Source organism: Mandrillus leucophaeus, unplaced genomic scaffold (assembly GCF_000951045.1).
Source record: "Mandrillus leucophaeus isolate KB7577 unplaced genomic scaffold, Mleu.le_1.0 Scaffold30, whole genome shotgun sequence".
Classification (NCBI taxonomy): Eukaryota; Metazoa; Chordata; class Mammalia; order Primates; family Cercopithecidae; genus Mandrillus; species Mandrillus leucophaeus.
In genome coordinates, this window is record NW_012103143.1 from 636,151 (window position 1) to 664,080 (window position 27,930).

Sequence of the window (27,930 nt, forward strand, 5' to 3'; positions counted from 1 at the left end):
GCAGGAGAATCATTTGAACCCAGGAGGTGGAGGTTGCAGTGAGCTGAGATCACACCACTGCACTCCAGCCTGGGTGATAGAGCAAGACCCTGTCTCAACAACAAGAAGAAGAAATACTTGGGCATCAGCCAAGTCTTTTGATCCCAAGATGATTTCTTTAACAAGTTTCTTTTAGGTTTTACTGCTGGACATCCTTAAGATAAGAAATTGGGCTGACAAGCCTGGGGTAATATGTCAAAACTCTATCTCTACAAAAAATTTTTAAAAATAGCTGAGCATGGTGCTGTGTACCTGTAGTTCCAGCTACTCTTGAGTTTGAGGTAGGAGGGTTGTTTCAGCCCGGGACATTGAGGCTGCAGTGAGCCATGATCGTGCCACTGCACTCCAGCCTGGGCAACAGAGCAAGATACTGTCTCAAAAAAAAAAAAAAAAAAGAAAAAGAAAGAAATGGGGTTTGGCAGTGTTTTCCCCCATCACTTAGGGAGAATGGATAAATCATATCAGTGGTACAGTATTCTTACTTTGTTTTGTTTTCTCTTGTTTTGAGACAAGATCTCACTGTTGCTCAGGCTGGAGGGCAGTGTTGCAATCATGGTTCACTGGGGCTGTGAACTTCTGGGCTCAAGTGTCCTCTCACTTCAACCTCCTGAGTAGCTGGGGTTATAGGCATGAGCCACCATGGCCAGCTGGCACATCATTCTTAAACACCAACTAATGTGGAAGAGTCTTTGTTGTTTTGTTTTGGAGACATTCCATTCCAAAATGCCAACCCGTTAATTTCTTTAACTTCTTTTTTTGAGACGGAGTTTTGTTCTCACTGCCCAGGCTGGAGTGCAATGGTGCGATCTCGGCTCCCTGCAAACTCTGCCACCTGTATTCAAGTGATTCTCCTGTCTCAGTCTCCCGAGTAGCTGGGATTACAGGCACGTGCAATCACGTCTGGCTAATTTTTATATTTTTAGTAGAGATGGGGTTTCATCATATTGGTCAGGCTGGTCTTGAACTCCTGACCTCAGGTGATCCACCCTGAGGTGGATCGGCTCGGTCTCCTAAAGTGCTGGGATTACAGGCGTGAGCCACTGTGCCCAGCCTAATTTCTTGAACTTCTTACCTTGTGTTCCTTACCTCAATTCTTTACAGGTTGCTTTTTTTTTTTTTTTTGAGACAGTGTTGCTCTGTCACTCAGGCTGGAGTCCAGTGGCATGATCGCAGCCTCCTGCAACCTCTGCTTCCTGGGTTCAAGTGATTCTCCTGCCTCAGTCTCCCAAATAGCTGGGACTACATGTGTGCACCCCCACGCCTGGCTAATCTTTTTTATTTTTTGTAGAGTTGGGGTTTTGCCTTGTTGACCAGGCTGGTCTCAAACTCCTGAATTCAGGTGATTCAGCCACCTTGGCTTCCCAAAGTGCTGGGATTTCAGGCATGAGCCACTGTGCCCGGCCCACTTTTCTGTTTAAAAGATTGTTCCTTGTTTCTGCTACATGTCCCTAATGGTTGTGTGGTAGTTTCTCCTCCATGTCATCTTCATGACCTAAACTAATGGAAGCTCCAACGTCTAAAACTTACATTCTAGTCCAAGACAAGTAATGAACATAGTAAATAATCATGTGTTAGGACGTAAGACCTTTGTATTAAAAAGGTTCAAGTTGAGTAGCGAGGATTGGGAGAGCTAGTGCAGCATACGTGTGTGCAGATTGCTGTGATAAATAGGGGGCCAGGCCTGTGTATTTAAAAATTTTTATAATTTTTAAAAAATAGAATTATATTTCTTTTTTTGTTTTTTTTTTTGAGATGGAGTTTTGCTCTTGTCACCCAGGCTGGAATGCAATGGCGTGATCTTGGCTCACTGCAACTTCTGCCTCCCAGGTTCTAGTGATTCTTCTGCCTCAGCCTCCTCAGTAGCTGGGATTATAGTCATGCACCACCATGCCTGGCTAATTTTTGTATTTTAGTAGCGATGGTGTTTCACCATATTGACCCTGCTGATTTCGAACTCCTGACCTCAGGTGATCCACCTGCCTTGGCCTCCCAAAGTGCTGGGATTATAGGAATGAGCCACTGCGCCCGGCTTGGGCCTCTTAAAAAAGTGAGATTTGAGCAATGAGTTGAATTAGATGTAAGTTAGCACCAGGTACCTGGGGGAAAAGTACTCCAGGTAGAGAGAATATCTTGAGCAAGGGTCTCAAGGTGGAAGTGTTCTAACAGTAAGGAGGCCAGTGGCAAGAGTGAGTGAGGGGAGAGAGGAGCAGAAGAGGTCAGGTAGTTAGCAGATCTAGTAGTTAATCTATGGCCTTTCTGGCCTTCATTCTGAGTAAACTAGTCTTGTGGGGTTTTTAAGCAGTGTCATAATGTGATGTACTTTTTACAAAAATTGGCTCTTCAGAGCTTTTTTTTTTTTTTTTTTTTTAAAACCACTCTTTCAATCCAGGTTTTCCTGACTCTGGGAAGAACCAGGAAGAGACGGCCCTGAAGTATTCTTTTTTTTTTTTTTTTTTTTTTGAGATGGAGTTTTGCTTTTGTTGTCCAGGCTGGAGTGCAATGATGTGATCTCAGCTCACCACACCCTCCGCCTCCTGGGTTCAAGTGATTCTCCTTCCTCCCGAGTAGCTGGGATTACAGGTGCCCACCACTATGCCCAGCTAATTTTATATATATATATATTTTTAGGCGGAGTCTTGCTCTGTTGCCCAGGCTGGAGTGCAGTGGCTCAATCTCAGCTCACTGCAAGCTCCGCCTCTTGGGTTCACGCCATTCTCCTGCTTCAGCCTCCCGAGTAGCTGGGACTACAGGCGCCTGCCACCACTCCTGGCTAATTTCTTTTTTGTATTTTTAGTAGAAACGGGGTTTCACTGTGTTAGGATGGTCTCGATCTCCTGACCTTGTGATCCACCCGCCTCGGCCTCCCAAAGTGCTGGGATAACAGGTGTGAGCCACTGCGTCCGGCCTAATTTGGTATTTTTTTAGTAGAGATGGGGATTCTCCATGTCGGTCAGGCTGGTCTCGAACTCCCAACCTCGGTTGATCTCACCTTGGCCTCCCAAAGGGCTGAGGTTACAGGCGTGAGCCACCATGCCAGGCCTGAGTATTCTTTTCAAACAATAAAATACACCAGTTTTGAAAACAATTTGATACATTGTGACAATGTGCTTTATGGGGGTGGGGGGGCTTTTTTTTTTCTTTTTAAAAGATGGTGTCTCACTCTATTGCCCAGGCTGGAGTGCACTGGCATGATCTCTGCTCACTGCAGTCTCTACCTCCTGGGCTCAAGCGATTTTCGTGCCTCAGCCTTTTGAGTAACTGGGATTGTAGATGCATGCCACCACGCCCGGCTAATTTTTATATTTTTAATAGAGACAGAGTTTCACCATGTTGGCCAGGCTGGTCTCAAACTGCTGAGCTCAGGCGATCCACCACCTTGGCCGCCCAAAGTGCTGGGATTACAGGCACAGTCGTGAGCCACTGTGCCCACTCTGACAATATACTTTTGATAACTGATGGTTACAATGTTCCCATCGCTGCAATCAAAATACAGAACATTTTTGTCAGCCAAAAAGCCCTTGTTCCCCTTTGTAGTTAATCCTCAGGCCCTGATCAATTTTTTAGTCTTTTTTTTTTTTTTTTTTTAGGTGCGGTCTTGCTCTGTTGCCTAGGCTGGAATACAGTGGTATGAGCATGGCTCAATGCAGCCTCGACCTTCTGAGCTGAAGCAGTCCTTCCATCTCAACCTCCCAAGAAGCTGGAACTACACAGGTATGCACCATTGCACCTGGCTAATTTATTTTTTATTTTTATCTTTTGGTAGAGATGGGGTCTCCCTATGTTGCCCAGGCTGGTTAGGAACTCCTAGCTCAAACTATACTCCTGCCTCAGCCTTCCAAAGTACTAAGATTAGGCCAGGTGCAGTGGCTCACACTTATAATCCCAGCACTTTGGGAGGGGGGCGGATCACTTGAGGTCAGGAGCTTGAGAGCAGCCTGGCCAACGTGATGAAACCCCATCTCTACTAAAAATATAAATATTAGCCAGTTGTCATCGTGCGCACCTATAGTCCCAGCTACTTCGGAGGCTGAGGCAGGAGAATCGCTTGAACCCGGGAGGTGGAGGTTGCAGTGAGACGAGATAGCGCCACTGCACTCTAGCCTGGGCTACAGAGCAAGATTCCATCTAAAACAAAAACAAAAACAAAACAAATAGGCATGAGCCACCTCGCCTGCCCCCTCCCTCACCTTTTTTTTGAGACAGGGTCTTCCTGTGTCACCCAAACTGGAGTGCGGTGTTCAACCTCTGCCTCCTCCCGGGCTCAAGCAATTTTCCCATCTCAGCCTCCCAAGTAGCTGGGACCACAGGCGCATGCCAGCATGCCCAACTTATTTCTGTATTTTTTTGTAGTCATGGTTTTGCCATGTTGCCCAAGCTGGTCTTGAACTGAGCTCTAGCCATTTGCTGCCTCAGCCTCCCAGAGTGCTGGGATTACAGGTGTGAGCCACCTAGCCTGACCCTTTTTTAATTTTTTTTTTTTTTTTGAGATGGAGTTTTGCTCTTGTTGCCCAGGCTGCAGTGCAGTGGCACGATCCTGGCTCAGTGCAACCTCTGCCTCCTGGATTCAAGCGATTCTCCTGCCTCAGCCTCCCTAGTAGCTGACATTACAGGCACGCACCACCACGCCTCTCTAATTTTGTATTTTTAGTAGAGATGGGGTTTCTCGGTGGTGGTCAGGTTGGTCTTGAACTCCTGACTTCAGGTGATCCACGTGCCTTGGCCTCCCATAGTGCTGGGATTACAGATGTGAGCCACTGTGCCTGACCTAAGCTGACTTTTTTTTGTTTGTTTGTTTTAAATGGGCAACTAGAATAGGCTCAGAGATTCCCTGAAATCATTGTTAATTGTCACAATTTGGGGGGATTCTCCCCCCAGGGATGTGGCTAAACATCAGTAGTGCCAAGTTTGAAATCCTCTTTAAGACTTCATTCATTGCTTTGGCTTTGTATACCATCTGGAGTTGTGCTGTTCAGTGTGGTAGCCAGAGCCATATACAGTGCTGTGAGTACCAAATACCTATGGGATTTAAAAAATTAATATGATAAGCCAGGTGCTGTGGCTCATGCCTGTAATCCCAGCACTTTGGGAGGCCAAGGCAGGCAGATCACTTGATGTCAGAAGTTTGAGACCAGCCTGGTCAAGATGGTGAAACCCCATCTCTACTAAAAATACAAAAATAAGCCAGGCGTGGTGGCATGTGCCTGTAATCCCAGCTACTTGGGAGGCTGAGACAGGAGAATCGCTTGAACCTGGGAGGCGGAGGATCTAGTGAGCCAAGATTGGGCCACTGCACTCTAGCCTGGGCGACAGAGCAAGAGTCTGTCTCTCAAAAAAAATAAAATAATATGAGAAAGAATATATTCATTTTTTAATGCTCATTATATGTTGGACTGATAATTTTTTTGCATATATTGGGTAAAAATACATTAAAATTATTTTTGTTTTTTTCCTAACCACTAGACTATCTGGGGAAAATAAAATTAATACAACTTAATTTCACCTGTTTCAGTTCCCTATGTGGTTTGCATTTGTGGCTCACATTGTATTTCTGTTATTAACACTGATCCAGGTGCTAAAGACTCTTGATATCTCCAGTTCAAAACCTCTCTTCTGTGCTCAAGATTCAGGGATCTGGAGACCTAGTTGACATTTCTTCTTGGTTCTCTTTTTTGTTTTTTTTTTTGAGATGGAGTCTTACTCTGTTGCCCAGGCTGGAGTGCAGTGGCCTGATCTCGGCTCACTGCAACCTCCGCCTCCCGGGTTCAAGCGATTCTTCTGCCTCAGTCTCCTGAGTAGCTGGGACTACAGGCGTGTGCCACTACACCTGGCTAATTTTTGTATTTTTAGTACAGATGGGATTTCACCATATTGGCCAGGCTAGTCTCGAACTACTGACCTTGGGTTCCTCCTGCCTTGGCCTCCCAACATGGTGGGATTGCAAGCATGAGCTACTGTGTCTGGCTGGTTCTCTTAATACACCTCCAACTTGGTACATCTGAGATAGAGCTCCGGAGACTTCCCACTCTAAAATCATTTCTCCTTCAGTCTTCCTTATCCCCTTCTCTTCCAGCCAGATTCCTGGTAGTCATTCTTACCCCCTCCCCAACCATCAGCAGCTGTTCACCATGTTTATATCACATGTTGCCTCTTTTCTCTATGTCTTTGCCACAGCCATAGTCTAGACCATGCTATCCTCTCCCACCAAGATGACTACAGTGACCTCCAGGTCTGTCTTTTCCTTATCCTTGTGTCTTCAAAGTATTCTCCATTTAGTAGCCAGAATGATCTTGTGAAATGTAAATCAGATGTTCCTTACTTAGAACCTTTCAGCAACTTCCAATTTTATCTAAAGTAAAATGCCCAATCCCTTAGTTTGATCGTGCCTTGCCTCTGTCACACTCTATTATCTCAGGCCCTTTTCCCTATTTATCTATACTTTTCTGACCACACTGACTCTCCTTTCAGATCGTTGTATACACTGAGCTCTTTCCTGCCTCAGGGCCGTTTTTTTTTTTTGAGACGGAGTCTCGCTCTGTCACCCAGGCTGGAATGCGGTGGCCGGATCTCTGCTCACTGCAAGCTCCGCCTCCCGGGTTTATGCCATTCTCCTGCCTCAGCCTCCCCAGTAGCTGGGACTACAGGCGCTCGCCACCTCGCCCGGCTAGTTTTTTTTTTTGTATTTTTAGTAGAGACGGGGTTTCACCGTGTTAGCCAGGATGGTCTCGATCTCCTGACCTCGTGATCCACCCGCCTCGGCCTCCCAAAGTGCTGGGATTACAGGCTTGAGCCACCGCGCCCGAGGGCCGTTTTTTTGTTTGTTTGTTTTAATTAAATCTGGAAGGACCTTTCTCTTTACTGCTTTAGAGCTAACTTATCCTCAGATCTTAGCTTCAGGATCAAGTATCGGAATGCCCTCCTAAACCACCTGTACCTTAGTAGATATGTCCTCCCATTATTCCCTGCCATTGGACCTATTTTGTGTAATTTGTGGTACTTGTCACAAATTCTTTTTTTTTTTCTTTTTGAGATGGTGTCTTTTTTTTTTTTTTGAGACGGAGTCTTGCTCTGTCCGCCAGGCTGGAGTGCAGTGGCAGGATCTTGGCTCACTACAACCTCCGCCTCCCGGGTTCAAGTGATTCTCCTACTTCAGCCTACCGAATAGGTAGAATTACAGGCTCCTGCCTAATTTTTTTGTATTTTTAGTAGAGACAGGGTTTTGCCATGTTGTCCAGGCTGGTCTCGAACTCCTGACCTCAGGTGATCTTCCCGCCTTGGCCTCCCAAAGTGCTGGGATTACAGGCATGAGCCACCGCACCAGGCCACTAATTTCTTTTTTGTTTTAGACGGAGTCTCGCTCTGTCGCCCAGGCTGAAGTACAGTGGCACGATCTCGGCTCACTGCAATCTCTACCTCCCGGATTCAAGCGATTCTCTGCCTCAGCCTCCTGAGTAGCTGGGATTACAGGTGCGTGCTACCACGCCTGGCTAATTTTTGTATTTTTAGTAGAGACAGGGTTTCACCATGTTGGTCAGGCTGGTCTCGAACTCCTGACCTCGTGATCCACCCGCCTCGACCTCCCAAAGTGCTGGGATTACAGGCGTAGGTAGACCACTGCGCCCAGCCTAAACTTTCTAAACCTCAGTTGCTTAATTGCTGGGAGAGCCAGGATGCTACCTCATTGGGTTCTTGTGGATTTGCAGAGGTGACAGATACGCAGTTTGAATTTGGCCTGGATTCTCAAAGGCCCTGCAAACCTAAGACACTTCAGATTGAATTCATCTTGTCAGATTTCTCACTCTTCCCCCACAAGTCCTGGAGCTGATTCTATCATTTCTTGCATTTCATTCCTCCTCAGCAGTAGAGCCTAGCTCTGGTCTGAAGAAAGATGAGATTGATCTTCCAACAAACTGACAGCTCTTCCCAGGAATATTTACTTCTCCCCTCCTTCCTTTTCCCGAATCTCCTAGGCCAGGTGACTTCCTGAGGACCAGGTTTGTAAGCAAAATCCTGACAAGCTATGAAACCAATCTGGGGCAAGTTGCTTCCCTTTCCTGGTCCATCTTTCAGGCAGCTGACCTTTTTCTGCCCTTAGGACAAGTTCCTAACAGTGCATTGAGTACCCTGAGGCTCTAGTGTCTTTCTGTGCCATGCCAGCTTCACTATGTATCTGGAAACCCGAGGAAGGGGGTAAATCTGAGGCTACAGAAACCACATATGCCTCATTCATCACCATGTTCCCACATCCTAGCTCATAGTAGGAATTCAAACAGCTGATAAATGAATTCAGGAGCTTTTAGTGTTGAGAGGCCTCATGGGACTCTGAAGTGGTCTATAGTGAGAAACTTGGTCTTGGTGAACTAAAGGAATTTTGTATTCACAATATGTAATTTCTCATACGAGAAGTAAGGTTTAGAAATAAAAACATTGGCCGGGTGCAGTGGCTCACGCCTGTAATCCCAGCATTTTGGGAGGCCGAGGCAGGTAGACCACCTGAGGTCAGGTGTTCAAGACCAGCCTGACCAACGTGGTGAAACTCCATCTCTACTAAAAATACAAAAATTCACCAGGCGTGGTGTCGTGCGACTGTAATCCCAGCTACTGGGAAGGTTGAGACAGGAGAATGGCTTGAACCTGGGAGGCAGAGGTTGCAGTGAGCCGAGATCATACCAGTGCACTCGAGCCTGGGCGACAGAGCGAAACTCCATCTTAAAGAAAGAAATACATTTGTCTTACTCAACAGTCCTCTTTTGGGGTGAAAGGTTTTCTAAAATAAAAACTACACAATACTGCAGGGCTTTTTCTCCACCTATGAGTAGCTTATTTTACTACCTAACCATATGGTAACTCATTTTACCACAGTAGCCACAAATTGGATAGCACAGATATGGAACACTTCCATCACTGCCAGAAGTGTTATTAGGCAGTGATGATATAGAACTCCTCTGCATAAAAAAATTTTTTTTTTTTGAGACGTTGTCTTGCTGTGTTGCCCGGGCTGGAGTACAGTGGCGCGATCTCGGCTCACTACAAGCTCTGCCTCCCGGGTTCACGCCACTCTTCTGCCTCAGCCTCCTGAGTAACTGGGACTACAGGCGCCCGCCATCACACCCGGATAATTTTTTGCATTTTTAGTAGAGATGGGGTTTCACCGTGTTAGCCAGCATGGTCTCGATCTCCTGACCTCGTGATCTGCCCGCCTCAGCCTCCCAAAGATTACAGGCGTGAGCCACTGCGCCCGGCCAGAAATTTTTTTTTCTTGTTCTGCCAATGAGATAGAAATCAAGATATGTTTATTATTTACTTATTTTTTTTGAGACAGAGTCTCACTGTCACCCAGGCTGGAGTGCAGTGGCGCATTATCAGCTCACTGTAACCTCTGCCTCCTGGGTTCAAGTGATTCTTGTGCCTCAGCCTCCCCAGTAGCTGGGATTACAGGTACACACCACCATGCTCAGCTAAATTTTTTGTATTTTTAGTAGAGATGGGGTTTCGCCATGTTGCCCAGGCTGGTCTCAATTCTTGAGCTCAGGAAATCCACTCACCTCAGCCTCCCAAAGTGCTAGGATTACAGGCGTGAGCCATGCACCCGGCATATGTTAAACTTCCTATGTTAAATTGGTTGAAACCTAGCACGGAGAACCATCAGAGATTTTGCCGAGGCCAGCAAAATCTGCAGATTTTTTTTCTTGGCTCTGCATAGTGCCTTGCAGATCACAAGAAAATCCCAGCATCTTTGCCTTATTTTCTCTATTGTAAAACAGAGTCTTGCTTCCCTGGGGAATACTGAAGCTAACATGAGCCTTATGTACTTCACCACTGGTTGGAATGTGTGCATGGACAGGTTAACTTCTGTAGATTTGTCAGTCTGTTCCCCTAAGAAATGAGGGAAAATTTTTGCTTCACCTGTCAAGATTAAGTATAAAATATGTGAAGTAAATGCTATATTATTGTAGGTAAAATTTCACATGTGGCCGGGCGCGGTGGCTCAAGCCTGTAATCCCAGCACTTTGGGAGGCCGAGACGGGCGGATCACGAGGTCAGGAGATCGAGACCATCCTGGCTAACACAGTGAAACCCCGTCTCTACTAAAAATACAAAAAAATAAGCCGGGCGAGGTGGCGGGCGCCTGTAGTCCCAGCTGCTCGGGAGGCTGAGGCAGGAGAATTGCGCGAACCCGGGAGGCGGAGCTTGCAGTGAGCTGAGGTCTGGCCACTGCACTCCAGCCTGGGCAACAGAGCGAGACTCCGTCTCAAAAAAAAAAAAAAAAATTTCACATGTAGTCAAAATTTACACATCAACATTTCCATATAAAGTACAATAAAGCTTAAGTAGGGTTGAGTCCATCATTAAATGTGTTCTATGGGGATCTAAACAAAGATAAATAAGATGTCTGTGATCTAGAAGACATACGTGACTGCAAAATGTCACTGCTAATCATTAATATGTGATTTGCTTTTCTGCTTGGATTTTATTTTAGCCAAAGCCTAATCCTAGCAGAATATTAGCACCTTGGGAAGAGAGACCTCTTTTAATAGCTCATAAGTGAATTTAATTATTTTTTAAAAATTAAAAAAGGAGAAACACTGGAGAGGGGTGATAACTAAGCAAATTTTTTTTTTTAATATGAGCCAGAAAAATATGAAGTGAAACTGAGTTAACATGATAGGTCCTTGGAGAGAATCTGCTCAGCCTTTTTCTGATGCAGGGCTTATTCCTAGCACTACTAATCTGGATCTGTTAGCCTTTAAACTGGTTTAAGAGCAGCTCTGGTTAGAGAAAAGTAGCGTCACCACCAGCTGTAGCAAATTTAGAAATGTCTCAAGAATCTGGCTAACTTCCCATCACCTATTACTGAAGCCACAGCACTCACCTCACTAAATCCTTTTTTTTGTCGTTTTGGACAGGGTCTCCCATTGCCCAGAATGGAGTGCAGTGGCACGATCACAGCTCACTGCAGCCTCAACCTTCTGGGCTCAAGAGAATCTCCCACCTCAGCCTCTTGAGTAGCTGCGATTACAGGCGTGCACCACCATGCCCAGCTAATTTTTTTTTTTTTTTTTTTTTGAGATGGAGTATAGTGGTGCAATCTCGGCTTCCTGCGACCTCTGCCTCCTGGGTTCAAGCGATTCTCCTGCCTCAGCCTCCCAGGTAGCTGGGACTACAGGCACTTGCCACCATGCCTGCTTAATTTTTGTATTTTTAGTAGGGACGGGGTTTCGTCATGTTGGCCAGGCTGGTCTCAAACTCCTCAAGTGATCTGCCTGCCTCGGTCTCCCAAAATGCTGAGATTACAGGTGTGAGCCATTGCACCTGGCCAACTAATTTTGTTGTTTTTGTTTCTTTTGAGATGGAGTTTTGCTCTTGTTGCTCAGGCTGGAGTGCAATGGCGCAATCTTGGCTCACTGCAACCTCCGCCGCCTGGTTCAAGTGATTCTCCTGCCTCAGCCTCCTGAGTAGCTGGGATTACAGGCGCCTGCCACCATGCCCAGCTAATTTTTGTGTTTTAGTAGAGATGGGGTTTCACCATGTTGGTCTCCCTGACCTCAGGTGATCCACCCACCTCGGCCTCCCAAAGTGCTGGGATTACAGCGTGAGCCACCATGCCCAGCCGGCCAACTAATTTTTATTTTTGGTAGAGACAGGGTTTCGACATGTTCCTTAGGCTGGTCTCGAACTTCAGTGGGCTTAAGTGATCCGCCCACCTCAACCTCCCAAGTGCTAAGATTACAGGTGTGAGCCACCACGCCTGGGCTTAAATTCTTCCTTCTATATGTAAATTTCTGACATCTATTAGTTTGAACTTTGTAGCTTAAGAACTAGGAGAGAATAAAAAGACTGCGGTGGTAAATAACAATCACAAACATAAAAAGATATTTAAGTGTTAGAAACGTTTATTTGTCAAAAAATTTAAAAAAAAAAGGGAGGCGTGGAATAAAACAAGGGTAAATTTCAGCTAATGCTGTACCACGATCACAGGTCGGACATAAAAACAAAACAAAACAACAAAACCCCCAATGGTCCTAGCAATTTTAGAAGAGTAACTTCAATGTTAAGAGTCCAGAGCTAACAGAAGAGTAAAAGGCTGCTTGCCACTACATGGTCACTTTAAAGGGAAAGGAGATGCTGCAGGTAGGCAGGGAGAAGGATTCAACTCCTAGGGAAAAGCAAGATAAGAGGGGCTCCACTGCACAGGAAAAAGGGGATGCCAGCATAATCCTTACCTAGGGCTGCTCAGAGGCTGAGAATATAAGGAACAGAGTGAAAGGCTACAGAGACTAGTTTCAGGAGGAAAGAAAAGTCAACTTAGAAGAATTAAATTAAGAAAGAAAACATAGTTGGTCACAAACTCCTTTTGTTTACTGAAACATGAAGCAATGGAAACATCCCGGCAAAGGGGACCGCGCGGAGCAAGTTCTCATATATGACCGCAGCCCGAGGGTTCAGTCCGCAATTATCCTACCTGAAAGAGAGCACAACACAAGAGGCTTACACAATGCCTGGAGAGCAGCCTGGCTCCGAGTACAAGCGCCCTGGGTCCCATCCTGTATTCCACGGGGGGGAAAAAAAGAACAAAACAAAACCAAGTCAGACTGGATCTAACTCATATCTTATGTAATTACCTAGGAGTCTATTAATAGCTATATATAGGAATCTACTTATGGCTATATAGGAAAAGATGCAATCTAGCTGAAGAATGTGTTGGTGATAAATACATCTTTCTTATCCATCTTTTAGGCAAGATAACCCCTGTGACAGAAGGCTACTGTTGCTGCAACAAAGGGCATACATACATTTTCAAGAACTGCAATTTAATTTTGGGGTCCAGGAAAAGCAGAAGATGCTGAGATGTCATATATGGCGAACTGCACTATTCTAAATGTGTTTTGTTTTAATCTTTCACAGTAAACAAGCTTTCAGAAATGGTCACAAGGGGTAGGATATCAAGGAGCAGCCAGTCATTCACCCAATTCCAACACACCTACATGTCACACTGTCACAGAGTTAGAGCCACAGTTCCAGTAGTTCCCCTAATTGACCAAATCTCCCTTGCCAAATCAAAAGAAGAAATCACTCCTAAAATTCTCTAATCCTTCTATTGATGATGGGAACTCCAGACACCAATGGCTGGGGGAAAAAAAAAGTTAACTCACACCAAGTTCCTCTACTTATTACAGACAAAGGGCCAAATCTTGGTCTTGATCTGTGCCAATCGACTTCAAAAGTTGTGACGTTCTTGGATCAGTTCTGCTAGGGTGAGACCCGAATTTGTATCCCCAACAGTTCTGGAGTATTTCATCCTGGCAGCCTCATTAACATCAGGCTCCTGGGACTGCAACCAACTCAGGGTTATTCAGTCCATTTGAGGTTCACACCTGGAAGGTAAGTTTCTTTAAAAGTCATCACTAAAAAGAGGTTAGTTGAACAACCACTGCTTGCAGTCAAAATTCATTTTAAAATGTCCTAGCAATACCTTTTGAAGACTACAATATATGAATTTAACATTTAACTTTCAAACATAAGAGAAACAGGTTATCTGATAGATTTACACCAGCTTACTTCAGAAGCATATCCCATCTCATGCTAGATCCAGCTGCATTAAAAGTAAAAATTAATGGCAAACTACAAATTTTAAGATCATTTGCTTCACACATAAACACAGACTGGGCTGCACGGTGGTCTCGAGATTTCAAGACTTGTTTACATGCATATAGGAATACAACTTGTTACAGGTTCATAACATTTGCTTCTCAATTCACATAAAAAAGCAAATTCCTTTTTTAATTTTTATTTTTTTTTTTTTTAAGAGAGAGAGGAGCCACTCTGTTGTCCAGGCTGGAATGCAGTGGCTAACTGCAGTCCTTCACTCCTGGGCTCAAGGGATCCTCCAGCCTCAGCCTCCTGAATAGTTGGGACTACAGGTGCGAGCCACTGTACACAGCTGCTTTGTTATCTTCTACATAAATACCAAAGGGATAAGTTAGGAACACCAGAAACTCAGTAGTAACTCACTTTAACCTTGCTTCTGGGGCTCCAAATGATGCTCATTTTCAAGGTACAAGAAAAACCATGAGAATGTAGTTGTCATAATGCCATTTCCACTCAGATGAAAAGATTTATCTATCTTTAGATACTCAAAATTATTCCTGGCATTTTAGCACTTTTGGTGCACATTTCCTGATGTAGGAAATAGTAAAATTTCAGAGCCTATGGCATTGGCTTTCACCACCTATGCAATTTTCTACACATCTGAAAATTACCAGTTTATCTAACTTACCTAACTCCTGAAATGTTCCTCTCTTCAACAACAAAAAACACAAAACAAAAACTGCTGGAAGAAATGGGAAGTATCCAGCTCTAAATGACAGCATAACAGGCTATGGAGAAATAGGGCTTAAGTGCCCATATAGAACAAGATGCTAGTCTAGATTACTAATAAGGACTCCATGGGGCAGAAGATCAAAACATTCAACTTTCAAGTAAATGTCTTAGAAGCGAACACTGGAAATTTATAGGACTTCCTCTGGCATGTAGGTATGATATTCGAAGAGTTTCCTTTGACAAAGGGTAATGACCCAAGAAGTAGTTTGTTTTTTTGCTTTTGTTTTTTTTAAAAAGGAGAGACAGGGTCTCACTCTGTTGCCCAGGCTGGAATACAGGGGTGTAATCATAGCTCACTGTGGTCTCTTTCAACTCCTGGGCTCAATTGATCCTTTCAACCTCAGCATTCTGAGTAGCTGGGATCACAGGTGCTCCCCATTACACCCTGCTAATTTAATTTTCTTTGTACAGACAGGGTCTTGCTATGTTACCTAGGCTGGTCTTGAACTCCTGGGCTCAAGTGATCCTCCCACCTCAGCCTCCCAGTGTTAGGAGTACAGGCATGAGCCACTGCCTCTGCCCTCAAGTAGCAATTTTATTAGCAAACTGTAAGCCTAAAGTAATGGTTAAAATTCTCACTGTGATATTAATTACTAAGCCCTGAACCTGTGCCCTTCAGCTTTACCATGGCAGTACTTCTGTAGTAGAGCGAGCACGGGTTTTGGAATCAGGCCTGTGTGTGAATTCTGACTCTATCTTCCATTTACCAAATGACTTTGGGCAAAGTACTTAACCTCTCTGAGGTTCCCTTCTCTGTAAAAGAATAAAACATTTCAGTCTTATCGTATAGATGATATATAAGAGCACGTAACAAATGTTAGATCTCTCAAATGTTTTTCTGTAACCCAAATATACTTACAACTGATTAAAGAATGTTCTATCAAATTGAATTTGTTGTTCTCTCAGAAGGAACAAGTTGGTTGGAGTCATACACTAACGCCTTGACAGGCCAAATGGAACTTGTGGCCTAAGCTAGAGAAATACTGAAGACTAACATGTAATTTGTACCTTTTGGATACTGTCCGGAGAGCAAACAGGTGGCTCTAGCCTCCTTTATGAAGCATGGGTCTCTTTCAAGGGAACTAAATGGAATCTTTTAACCATTCCCACCCATCTCTCACCTCCAGTTTTTAAAAGGCTGAGTACCGGGCTCGGTCCACATACTGCTCCCGTTCATACCGGGCCATGTCATACAGAGAATTCCGTGTAGCTGCTGAAGCCTGAGATAACTCACTCTCTGGCCCATAACCGTAGCCCTCTCCAACCGTGGGGAGCATGGCTGCAGCACGACGCAGTGGGCTCCTGTCCCTTCCATAGTAGGAGGAAGTGGTGGCCGCAGCAGCAGCCATAGCAGCTGAAGTGGCAGCAGCGCCAGAGTTTGGCAACAGGTGTCTGTCGTAGGGATCAACAGAAGTAGAGTTGAGGTGGCTGGTCACAGTTGTGCTTTGGACTTGAGGCAGATGGGACATGGTCTGCTCTGCGTAGTTGTATGCAGAAGCCGCTGCCGCTGCTGCTACTGCCTCATAAGAGCGGACCCGGTATCGCTTATAGTAGTCGAGTGCTCCATATGCATCGTTGTAATACATGGATTCCCCATAGCCCATGGTGTAAGGTGTGCGAACTGCTCCATATTGTTCATTATACTGCTCAGTAAAGTCTGCCACACGACCCGTACGATCTACTGGGCACTCTTTGGACCAGTGCCCTTCTTTCCCACACCGATAGCAGCCACTCTGGTCTCCCATCCCAGGGGCAGTCCGAAGCCGGCTTGTGGACAACTGCACATGCATTCTTTTGCCTTGAGGAAACAGATGTAAGATTTATTTTAACTCATTGACATTCTTTTTCCTCCCCTAAATGAAAGTAAATTAGTTGTCATAAGACACACAGACACACACACCTGTGACCCTATTTCAGCAACCTCCTTTAAAAAGTAGTTGAAATTTTTTCTTTTCTTTTTTTTAAGACGGAGTTTCGCTCTTGTTGTCCAGGCTGGAGTGCAATGGTGCAACCTCCACCTCCCAGATTCAAGCAATTCTTCTGCCTCAGCCTCCCGAGTAGCTGGGATTAGAGGCATGCACTGCCACGCCTGGCTAATTTTGTATTTTTGGTAGAGACAGGGTTTCTCCATGTTGTTCAGGCTGGTCTCAAACTCCCGACCTCAGGTGATCCGCCTGCCTCGGCCTCCCAAAGTGTTGGGATTACAGGCATGAGCCACCGTGCCTGGCCAGCAGTTGAAGTTTTAATACAGATGAGAGCTAGAAAATTTGATTTTTCAGAGACTAGTCAATACTTTCTACTTAGGCCAGGAGTAGACCAGACTCACTCCTGCTTCTGTCTCCACAACTTTCCTTTTTCCCCTTAAACACAACAATTGGAAAAGTTTCAACTTCTCACTGCTAAGACTGTTATTACTTGTAATGATTCAAATTCTACCAATACTTTCAAAATCAACCAACAAAACCTCAGTTAAGTCAGATTTGGAAGGCATCTTGCCCATCTCTCACTGACTGACTGAGGATCTCGTAAGGCCTGAGCATTTACTATTGCTTAAAAACCACATCAGTCATCTGTCCATCTTGTTTCCTCCAGCTATTTTTGCAGATGTCACCAGAAGGCTCCCAATCATGGGCACATGAACCATACCTGGCTTGTCATCTGCTTCATCTCTAGTATCTCTGGGAGTTATAAAACCTTCCAGATGTCAACTCAGCCCCACCCCCACAAGGCTACTGTGGAAAGCTACCTGACCAAGGTCTCTCAACAACAAGAATTAGATTTTAAAACAGTACTGGTTTCTTAGGGACAGTATGTTGACATGTAATGAAATGACTGGCATTTCATCCTGCCATGTAACTTACAATTCTTTATAGGGATTAACTACTAGTTAGAAAAATGCAGCATTTGCCTAGAGACCTTAAGAACACATACAAATGGGCCACATCCATTTCGGCTTCCAGGAAATGACCAGCAGTGAGGAACAGCTAAGAGAAGAAACAATCTTTGCTCAGGGATTGTGAACCACCAAACCCAGGGACCCTTACTGATGAAAGCATCTGAAGTCTTTAAAAGCAGTTAAAGAAAAAGAGTAGTCCCAGGTTGCACAAGACTCTCCTGGAGATCTAGTCAGTGCTTTCCAAATTGTAGCCAAGGGAGGCTGAGGCAGGAGAATCGCTTGAACCCGGGAGGTGGAAGTTGCAGCAAGTGGAGATCGTGCCACTGCACTCCAGCCTGGGCAACAGTGTGAGACTCCATCTCAAAAAAAAAAAGAAGAAAGAAAACGCAGTCAGCACAGATACAGAGAACAGGGGCTTCTCATTACTCTTAAGGACTGCTCAGAACAAATCCCGCCCCCTGCAATCAGCAAGTTGCTCTCTCTTTAACAGACCTTGTTCTGGATGCAGCTATGTGAGAGGAAGCCTTGTGCTCCACCATCCTGTTGGAAATAGCCCGATTCAGGACGGCAGCAGAACAGTGCCATGCACTGACCCTGAGAGGGGAGTGGGTTAGTGCAGTAATATAACTTCAGTCAAATTCATTTTGCCCAATGTCAAAGAGTCCTATCACTCCAGTTTCTAGCAGAAACAAAAGTGCTCAGGCTTTATACCTCCAACTGCTAGCAGACAGGCAGCATCCACTATCACTGATAGCAGACACCCAAAAAGGCACTAAATATCTAAAAGCATTTTGCCATCCCATTGTTTTCAGAGATTTAAATACTTCTAATTGTTCAAAGTTAGGGGCCACAATGCTACGATTTGAACAGAAACACAGATTTCTGCCACCATTTATATCTCAAGTGCAGAATTCCCTATAATTTAGACTAAAAGATTATAAATGACTTGGCTTTCAAATACACGATGACATTAAGCTATGTGACAGACACAAACTATGCTCCAATTGCGAAGTCAGAGTGACCATGACAGTCTAAAAAAGAGCCTATCCAGAGACCTAAAAGTAACATTTTTAACAAAAAAAATTCAATTAAATTTGCACTTTACTTTTATAGATTCTGGGTCCATTTTTTGGAGAAACAAAATCCAGCAACTTTACCTTGATGTTTTTTAACTAAATCCAATCTTCATTCCTGCATTTATTTAGAGGGTGGGAACTCAAGTTTCTATTTGTGGCAAAATCTACCTCTGTGTAGTTGTGAAAAGGATGCAGGTATCAATTTTTTGTTTGTTTTTTGAGACATAGTCTTGCTCTGTCACCCAGGCTGGAGTGCAGTGGCGCAATCTCGGCTCACTGCAACCTCCACCTCCCGGGTTCAAGCAATTCCCTGCCTCAGCCTCCTGAGTAGCTGGGATCACAGGCACCCATCACCACTGGTGTGATTCTTAAGCAATTTTTGTATTTTTAGCAGTGATGGGGTTTCACCATGCTGGCCAGGCTGGTCTTGAACTCGACTTCGTGATCCACTCGCCTCAGCCTCCCAAAGTGCTGGGATTACAGGCATGAGCCACTGCGCCCAGCCCAATTTTTCAACCTAGAACTAAAAAAATCTGTAATAGAGGTGACAGGTTTAAAAAAAATTTTTCAAACAGTTTCTCCAGGCTGGGTGCGGTAGCTCATACGTGTAATCCCAGCACTTTGGGAGGCCGAGGTGGGCCAATCACCTGAGGCCAGAAGTTTGAGACCAGCCTGGCCAACATGGTGAAATCCTATCTCTACTAAAAAAATATAAAACATTAGCTGGGCTTGGTGGCACATGCCTGCAGTCCCAGCTACTTAGGAGGCTGAGGCACAAGAATCACTTGAACCTGGGAGGCGGAGGCTGCAGTAAGCTGAGATTGTGCCACTGCACTCCAGCCTAAGCAACAGAGCAAGACTGTCTCAAAAAAAAAAAAAAAAAAAAAACCACAAAAAAACCCAAAACAACCACAGTCTTTCCAATGGTTATAATTTGTTTTTATTAATTATTATTATTATTATTACTTTTTGAGACAAGTATCTTGCTCTGTTGCCCAGACTGGAGTGCAGTGGCGCAATCTCGGCTCACTGCAACTTCTGCCTCCTGGGCTCAAGCAATTCTCCTGCGTCAGTCTCCTAAGTAGCTGGGACTGCAGGTGCACGCTACCACACCTGGCTAGTTTTTTCTATTTTTAGTGGAGACAAGGTTTCACCATGTTGGCCAGGCTGGTCTCAAACTCCTGAGCTCAGGTGATCCGCCTGCCTCGGCCTCCCAAAGGGCTGGGATTACAGGTATAAGCCACTGCATCCAGCCTAGCCTTTTAATTTAAATACCCTAAAGTTTTAAAAATAATTGAAAAAGACTATGCTTCTCTATTATTATACCTTAAGGAACCAGGGCAAAGAAAAATGAAAGATTAATTCTTCTACTCTACTACACTTGGACAGGCCAAAAGCTTAAAGATTTCCTGAGACTTCCAAAAGTTACTGAAGTTTGTTGCCAACATGTTCCAGAAAACCAGCCCAATAATAGTGTTTTATTTTGAAAGCTGTAACATAAAAGAGCATTAAAATGCTGAGAAGTGGGAAACCTGGGGTCTTAATTTCTAAGCGCCTATCAAGTGCCATGATCCAGAAAATATTGGGGATGTAGCTAATACAGAGTAGCATTCTGACTTAATGCTTGTTTACATATAGGGGGAAAAAAAACAAGACACCTGAACTCTCATATATTCTTCCCAATTAAGCTGCCTGATTGTTATTTGGGAATAGCTTCTTTAGGTCTTCCAATACCAACCGTGTGTGCTAAGGAAGTAAGTTGAGTTCACTGCTGGCTGTAGAAAGGAAACAGATCCTGAAAGAGTAAGGTGAACTCAGATTCTGCTACTTCCTTTTAGAAGTCATACAATGCAAAAAGCCTCAATGGCAGCCATTAACATATAGAAATAAAGGTTCAAAAGAACTTTTTTGTTGGTTCGTTTGAGACTGAGTCTTGCTCTGCTGCCCAGGCTAGAGTGCGGTGGCGCGGTCTCGGCTCACTGCAACGTCCGCCTCTAGGTTCAAGTGAGTCTCCTGCCTCAGCCTCCTGAGTAGCTGGGATTACAGGCGTGTTTGTATTTTTAGTAGAGACAGGGTTTCACCATGTTGACCATGCTAGTCTCCAACTCCTGACCTCAGGTGATCCCCCTGCCTCGGCCTCCCAGAGTGCTGCGATTATAGGTGTGAGCCACCTCACCCGGGCTCAAATGGCCCTTTAAGAGGCCATGTTCATTGGTAGACAACTGAAAAGAACTTAAATTGAAACGTGTCAAACTGGTATCCAGATTGCATTTTCTGTAAAACTACAACTTACTATCCAATGCTAAGCTTGCTCTTGTCATCTGGGAGAAAAAAACCAGAGCTGGTTATAAAAATGTCTCTATCTATAACTAGGAGGAGAGTGCTCTCTCCAGAGGAGCCAAGTTAAGAACATGAAAACCAAATACAGGATTTTTCTTTTCCTATTCATTTTAGTGTCTGCACTTTCTAAGGAAGTGATGTTTTAAAAAATCTTATAGATCCATTGCATTATTCAGATACTCACTTCCTAATTATACCTGCCTTATTAAAATACATATTCATCCTAAGCCAACTCCCCCAAGTTAACTGATTTTTTTTCTTTCTTTTTTTTTTTTTTAAATTAACTTCAGGTAGCTTTTCTTTTTTTTTTTTTTTTGAGACGGCGTCTTGCTTTGTCGCCGAGGCTGGAGTGCAGTGTCGCGATCTCAGCTCACTGCAAGCTCCGCCTCCCGGGTTCACGCCATTCTCCTGCCTCAGCCTCCCATGTAGCTGGGACTACAGGCACCCGCCACCATGCCCAGCTAATTTTTTTTTTTTGTATTTTTAGTAGAGACGGGGTTTCACCGTGTTAGCCAGGATGGTCTCGATCTCCTGACCTCGTGATCCGCCCACCTCGGCCTCCCAAACTGCTGGGATTACAGGCGTGAGTCACTGCATCCGGCCCTAACTTCAGGTAGCTTTTCTTTCATTAAGATAGTTTGGCCTGTAATCTTAGCACTTTGGGAGGCCAAGTAACTGATTTTTCTTACACATATTTTTGTCCTTTTCCTTTTTTTTTTTTGTTTTTGTTTTTGTTTTGTTTTGAGATGGAGTCTTGCTCTGTCGCCAGGCTGGAGTGTAGTGGCACAATCTCAGCTCACCGCAACCTCTGCCTCCCAGGTTCAAGCGATTCTGCTGGCTCAGCCTCCCAAGTAGCTGGGACTACAGGCATGCACCACCACGCCCAGCTAATTTTTGTATTTTAGTAGAGACGGGGTTTCACCATGTTGGCCAGGATGGTCTCGATCTCTTGACCTTGTGATCCCCCTGCCTTGGCCTCCCAAAGTGCTGGGATTACAGGCGTGAGCCACGGCGCCCGGCCTGTCCTTTTCCTTTTATTCAGTTGTATTAAATATATATATGTATATATATATTTTTTTCTTTTTCTTTTTTGAGAAGGAGTCTCTCTGTTGCCCAGACTGGAGTACAGTGGCACGATCTCGGTTCACTGCAACCTCTACCTCCCAGGTTCAAGCGATTCTCCTGTCTCAGCCTCCTGAGTAGCTGGGATTACAGGCACACACTACCACGCCTGGATAGTTTTTCTGTATTTTTAGTAAGTGATGGGATTTCACCATGTTGGCCAGGCTGGTCTCGAACTCCAGAATTAACTGTATTAAATATATTTAAAAGGCAAGGGCATTCTGTATTACATTACTAGAATACCTCTGCAGTTTGTACCCAACTTTACATTCTTTTACATTTTGCTCATTACCTGTCAGGAGAAAACCCTCCTTCCCCAGTCTCCACTGTCCATCATGATGATCTCCCCCATCAAATGAAAATAGTTAAGAATACTTTTAAAAGCTGAAAATGCAACAACATTCCAAAATAAGAAAAAGAAAAACAAATGTAAGAAAAGCAAATAAGGAAAGCTTCACTATCACTTTCAATAATTTTCTAACCAGAAGAGAAACACTCATGGTTGCAAACAGCAATCACCTGTCATCATATAGCGCTTTTACTGTCAAAACACTTTCATATCTATTCATTCTAGCTCCACTACAATCCTGTGAGGGAGGTACAGTAGGGATCATTAACTCTATAAGTGGGGACAATACTACTGAGGAAAATGAAGCAGAGAGATGGTAAAACACTTGTCCAAGGTCACACACTAGTTAATGGTAGCAAGTATCTGCAACCTTTGCCCTATGCTTTAAAGAGCAGCTAAAGGCCAAGGCATTACTGGCTGAAGCCAGAGATACCTGATGGTGCTCTGATCTCCACTATGCAAACTTTCTTACCCTTCTCTGGTCAACTTTTCCTCTTCTCCCATTATTTATTTTCTCATTCTGTTTTTCAGGTTTAACAGAGGATCCAAAAGTACTTCTTAACAACCCCTTTAATGACACTCAGGGCAAAAAAGGTGTTGACTTAGGAACCGCAAAAGTGGCTATGAACATGAGGTCCAAGACGATACTATTACCAAAACACTTGTAGAACAGTGCTATCCAAAAGAATGTTCTATGATGATGGAAATGTTGTGTCTCTATTAACACGGTAGCCACAGGCATCATGACTACTGAGTGCGTGAAACGTGTCTGGTATACACCTGAAAAATTGAATTTTAAATTTTATCTAATCTTAGTTAATTTCAATTTACTAAATCACGTGTAGTTACCATATTAGCACAGTTCTAGGGTCTTCTGACAACCTCTTGTGGTATTAGTGACAACATATGTACCTTTATCATCAGTATAAATAGTATGATGCTTTTACTGGAATTTCTTCAGAAGCGGGACCATCATTCTCATTTAGTCTGATATATTTAGAAATTTCTTTTTCTTAGGGTTAAATAATAGTAGGTGGAGCAGAACACTCCACGGCATGTTTTTTGGCTCTGCTTGAATAGATCGCACAAATCTAGCAACCAAAAGATACTCCCGCAGATCGACCTGCCGCCCAGATGTATAATACAGGGCTTCCTCTAGATGTCTTTTTTCTTCTTTCCCACCAGTATCCATCACCCAAAGCAGTAAAGAATATAAATCTTAAGCACTTAAACCCTCAAATATAAGGCTTCCCGATCATAACTAAGGACGCAGGTAAGCCACAGACCTTTATCCTCCCTTCTCTCATGAGGTACTCATTTCCCCAAGCAGATTACACCTCCAACAGCACTCGAATGAATGCAAGAATCTCGCAGGATAAAGTAACCCACAGTCTGCGATTCTATGCAGTCGGTGAGCAACATCTTAGCAAACCTGAAAAGGGGAAGTGTTTGCTTCCCCAGAGGTAAACTATGCTTAAGAGCGGAAAACATAATCTATTATTTCCAGCTAAAACAGAATGGAAGAGACCACCCTGCCAGTTCTATAGTCTTGTGTTCTTGCCTGTCTTGAGCTAGACCCCACTCGGCTCCACTACCCAGGCCCAGAGCAGTTCACCTTGAAACTCTGTGTTGTCAAGGCCCCTGATGGCCTCCACTGCATCCTCTGCCCGCTCCATGTGTACGAAAGCATAATCTTTCACGATGTCACATTCGATGACCGGACCATACTCCTCAAACTTGGCTCGAAGCTCTTGGTTGGTACAAGTGGGGCTGATGTTACCCACGTGTAACTTGGTTGAAGCTTTGCTCTTATTCTTGCTGGCTTCCACGTTGATGTTCACCCCATGAAGCTTGTAATGGTGCAGGTTGCGTATGGCATCCTCAGCTGCCGTCTTGTCTTCTATGTGCACAAAGCCATAGTTCTTAATGATGTCACATTCCAGCACCTTCCCATACTGTTCGAAAAGGGAGCGAATCTCCTGCTCTGTGGCCTCCCGGGGCAGGTTTCCGATGAACAGCTTCACCATCCTGACAAGAGCCTGGGAGAGAAAAACAAGATTTCAAAAGTCAGGGGTGTGGTGGGAAATTTCGGTGCACTGCAGCATTTTCATCTAATCCTCCAAAGTTCTTGCACCTTCAGAGACCCTCGCATAGACATTCATTATTCTTCCTCAGTAGAAGGGCGGTTTGTTCTTGAGAAGTGCGAGCTATGTGTAACATGGAAACAGGAGGTCGAGGGTCAGCATGCATAGCACAGTCTATCACCTCTGTGAAATGGAGCGCAATGAAATACCAGAATTAGCTGTTTAATGTCTTAAAATGAGGAAAGAGAAAAGCCCAAGCAAAGGCAAGGGGTATCTATCGCAGTGCGCCTGGTAACAAGGTTTTGGAGGGAAATCTGTGTACCTCTCCTCCACACACTAGCACCTTTCAAGATACACTAAAAGGAAAAAAGTCCCCCTTCCCTCTAACCGGGACCAACCACCCGCCCCCCAGCGGCCCACCCTCCAGCTTCTTCGCTCCAACAAAGACTCGACCCGACCCCTGCCCCGCCTCCTTCCGGAGACCCGGTCCCGCCTCCTCCCGTTGTCTCCCCGGACCTCCCGCAGCAAAATGAGAAACCCAGATCCCCGCCATGCCTTCTACAGGAGGCCCGGCCCGGCCCGCCCCGCCCCCGAGCTCCCCACATCACACACACAAGACCCCCTCGCACCTCCGGGTGGCGGCGGCGGCGGCGGCGGCTCCCGCGTCAGGGAGAACCCTACAAAATGGCGACGGGCGCTCGAGCCTCGACGCGACCGGGCCCTTTCTCGCGCGCCAGCTCACGCACCAGCTCACGCACGCGCGAGTACGCGCTGCTTCCCTCCCCTTCCCCTCGCGGGAGCCGAGTGACCAATCGCGAGGCTGCATACAAATGACCTCGCAGCACGGGGGCGGGGCCTCTTGGTGGCGGCACAGCGCCGCGGAGGTCAGCCCACCCCCAGCCCCAGCCAGCCAGTCATCACCCTGGAAAGGGTCGCCACTCCTGCGTCAGAGGGGCTCTGGACGCAACCACTGCCTAGAAAAGCGGAGGCGCCGGGGAGTCACTCACCATCACAATGGGTCCTGCTATTGGGCCGTCTGAGGAGGCCGGAGAGCTAATGACAAAGGGGAATCTCCCCGAGGGCCCTAAAAAGGGGCTTTCGTAGCGGGCTGGCCGGCCTCTGTGGCAGCTTGGGGCAACATTTCAGAAATACAGGCGCGCCACATTTTAAGCAAAACTAGTCATTGTTTTGTAGCGCTTTAAACATTATTTTAGTGTTTCATTACAGACGTGTTATTTATTGGTACGGAAACTGAGAACGAAGGGGCAGAAGGATAACCTGGCAAAACTAGGACAGGCCTAAGAGGCATTGCTACCCAGGCTACGCTTAGTCATGTTTTGTTTGCTCGTGAGTATCCGTGGTCTGGTTCTCTCTCATTGTGTGTCCATCACAGTCCTGGTCTGTGGTGAACACACGAGAGGAATACTTGGTGGAGAGGCCCAGCGAGGTCTCTAGTTCAGGGGTGAGACAGGGTCTCCTCGTCCACACCACGCTGGAAGTCTAGGCTACTGTGAGTTTCCCAACTGTCTAGCATTGAGAATTCAGCTGTGGTCCAAGGGCACCTCCTGGCGGTAAAAACAAGCTTAGGCGGGCCGGGCGCGGCGGCTCACGCCTATAATCCCAGCACTTTGGGAGGTTGAGGCGGGCCGATCACGAGTTCAGTAGTTCGACACCAGCTTGGCCAACATGGTGAAATCCCGTCTCTACTAAAAATACAAAAAATAGCCGGGCATGGCGGCGGGCGCCTGTAATCCCAGCTACTCGGGAGCCTGAGGCAGGAGAATCGTTGGAACCCGGGAGGCGGAGGTTGCAGTGAGCCGAGATGGTGTCACTGCACTCCAGCCTGGGTGACAGAGCAAGACTCGGTCTGGAAAAAAAAAAGTTTAGGCGGATTCCCCAACTGTCACCTTCCAACAGAATAGCCTTTTATGGAGATTGATGGATTGGGTTTATCTCGTAGAGCCTGCCAGGGAGATTGTCAGCCACCATTCCTCATTGTAGTGGCTCCATAATGGCTTCTTTGATACCATCAGGCACACATTCCCCAGGCTGCCTTCTTCCACCCCAGCTACTTGGATATATTCTTTCCCTGAGTTCTTTTTGTTTCTCAGCCATTTCAGAAGAGGCACTGTCCTTCCGATTTTATTTTATTTTATTTATTTTTATTTTTCAATTTTTTAAAGACAGAGTATCGCTGTGTCACCCAGGCTGGAGGGCAGTGGTGCGATCTCGGCTTACTGCAACCTCCACCTCCCGCGTTCAAGCTATTTTCCTGCTTCAGCCTCCCCAGTAGCTGGGACTACAGGTGTGCGCTACCACACCCAGCTAATTTTTGTATTTTTAGTAGAGACGGGGTTTCACCATGTTGGCCAGGCTGGTGTCCACTGGCCTTGGCATCCCAAAGTGCTGGGATTACAGGCATGAGCCACCACGCCCGGCCCTTAACTGTTACTACTATTATTTTTGAGTCAGGGTGTCACTTTGTTTTCCAGGCTAGAGTGCAGTGGCACCATTATGGCTCACTGTAGCCTCAACCTCCCAGGCGCAAGGGATCCTCCTATCTTAGCCTCTGGAGCAGCTGGGACCACAGGTGTGGGCCACCCCATCCAGCTAATTTTTAAAATGTTTTTGTAGTGATGGGGGTCTCCCTGTGTCGCCCAGCCTGGTCTCAAACTTCTGGGCTCAAGATGGTTCCACTGCAGTCTCACAAAATGCTGATTACAGGTGTGAGCCACTGCACCCGGCTTACTATGTGCTTCTAATTTAAAACAGCACTATCCTATGTTAATATCATCTACTGTTTATGCCCAAATTTCTCCTGGATTGTTACAGATGTCTTTTTACAGTTGATTTCTTCTAATCTGGACTTAAACGTTGTACATTTGTATAAATTATGTAAATGGTGTGTTTTGAGTTGTACAGCTCACTGTGCCTTACTCTTTTTCCACTAAGGGCTGTGTCGCCGCATGATACCTCACCAGTGAGTAATGCAGTCCTCCGTGGCGTACAGTCACAGATTGTACCTGTTCATCTCTGGGCATAGGACGCTCAGCTTGCTTCCAGCTCTCTGTCATTATAAACAGGGCTGCAGTGAACATGCTTAAGTATGTGCCCTAATTCTGTGTGAGAATTTGGGGGGATATAAACCCAGAGGTGGACTTGCTGGGTCATAGAGTATACGTAGAACTCACCTGTCTAAGTAGCGCCGAATTGTTCTCCGGAAAAGCTGCACCAGCAAACTCTTCCACCTGCAGCATATGAGGGGCCTTGTATCTCTGCGTCCCTCCTGTGATGACATTATCTGCTTTTCTAATTTTTGTCAGTCTGATGGATATAAAGTGATATTTCATTGTTGCTTTAATTTGTATTTCTCTGGTTACTAATGATTTTAAGCATCGCTTCTTGTCTGTTTTTTTTTGAGATGGAGTCACACTCTGTCGCTCAAGCTGGAGTGCAGTGGTACTATCTCGGCTCACTGCAACCTCTGCCTGCAGGGTTCAAGCGATTCTCCTGCCTCAGCCTCCTGAGTAGCTGGGATTACAGGCGCCCACCACCACACCCAGCTAATTTTTGTATTTTTAGTAGAGATGAGGTTTCACCATATTGGTCAGGCTGGTCTTGAACTCCTGACCTTGTAATTCGCCC

The 27,930-nt window shown here is 45.4% G+C and overlaps 2 protein-coding genes across 5 annotated transcripts in view; one reads left to right on the plus strand and one right to left on the minus strand.

The window, feature by feature from the left end:
• Positions 1 to 15,308, plus strand: part of LOC105544446 (RNA-binding protein 4) — a 55,388-nt gene extending 40,080 nt beyond the window's left edge. The window contains exon 3 of one of the 2 annotated variants that reach the window (XM_011986950.1): positions 12,775 to 15,308. In XM_011986950.1, the coding sequence (XP_011842340.1) occupies positions 12,775 to 12,884 (110 nt within the window). In that variant the 3' untranslated portion in view covers positions 12,885 to 15,308. Of the gene's footprint in view, positions 1 to 6,725; positions 6,831 to 12,774 lie in introns of those variants that run through there. The other variant, XM_011986952.1, reaches the window with a different exon arrangement.
• LOC105544445 (RNA-binding protein 4B) lies at positions 11,913 to 26,089 on the minus strand. 3 transcript variants are annotated; one of them, XM_011986945.1, is made up of 4 exons: positions 24,915 to 26,089; positions 23,817 to 24,240; positions 15,540 to 16,216; positions 11,913 to 12,499 (listed from the first exon to the last, which is right to left on the minus strand). In XM_011986945.1, the coding sequence occupies exons 2-3, from the start codon at positions 24,226 to 24,228 to the stop codon at positions 15,549 to 15,551; spliced, it is 1,080 nt and encodes a 359-aa protein (XP_011842335.1). In that variant the 5' UTR covers positions 24,229 to 24,240; positions 24,915 to 26,089; the 3' UTR covers positions 11,913 to 12,499; positions 15,540 to 15,548. The 3 variants fall into 3 exon arrangements, with proteins under 3 accessions (XP_011842335.1, XP_011842336.1, XP_011842337.1); XM_011986946.1 differs by having other exon boundaries at positions 11,913 to 13,412; XM_011986947.1 differs by lacking the exon at positions 15,540 to 16,216.
• Between the last annotated feature and the right edge of the window lie 1,841 nt (positions 26,090 to 27,930).

Excerpts from the sequence above, each read along its gene's own strand:
- LOC105544445 (XM_011986945.1), bottom strand. The coding sequence starts at position 24,228 with ATGGTGAAGCTGTTCATCGGAAACCTGCCCCGGGAGGCCACAGAGCAG. Across the intron at positions 16,217-23,816 it reads TGACAACACAGAGTTTCAAG|GCAAAAGAATGCATGTGCAG; the intron begins GTGAACTGCTCT and ends TGTTTCCTCAAG.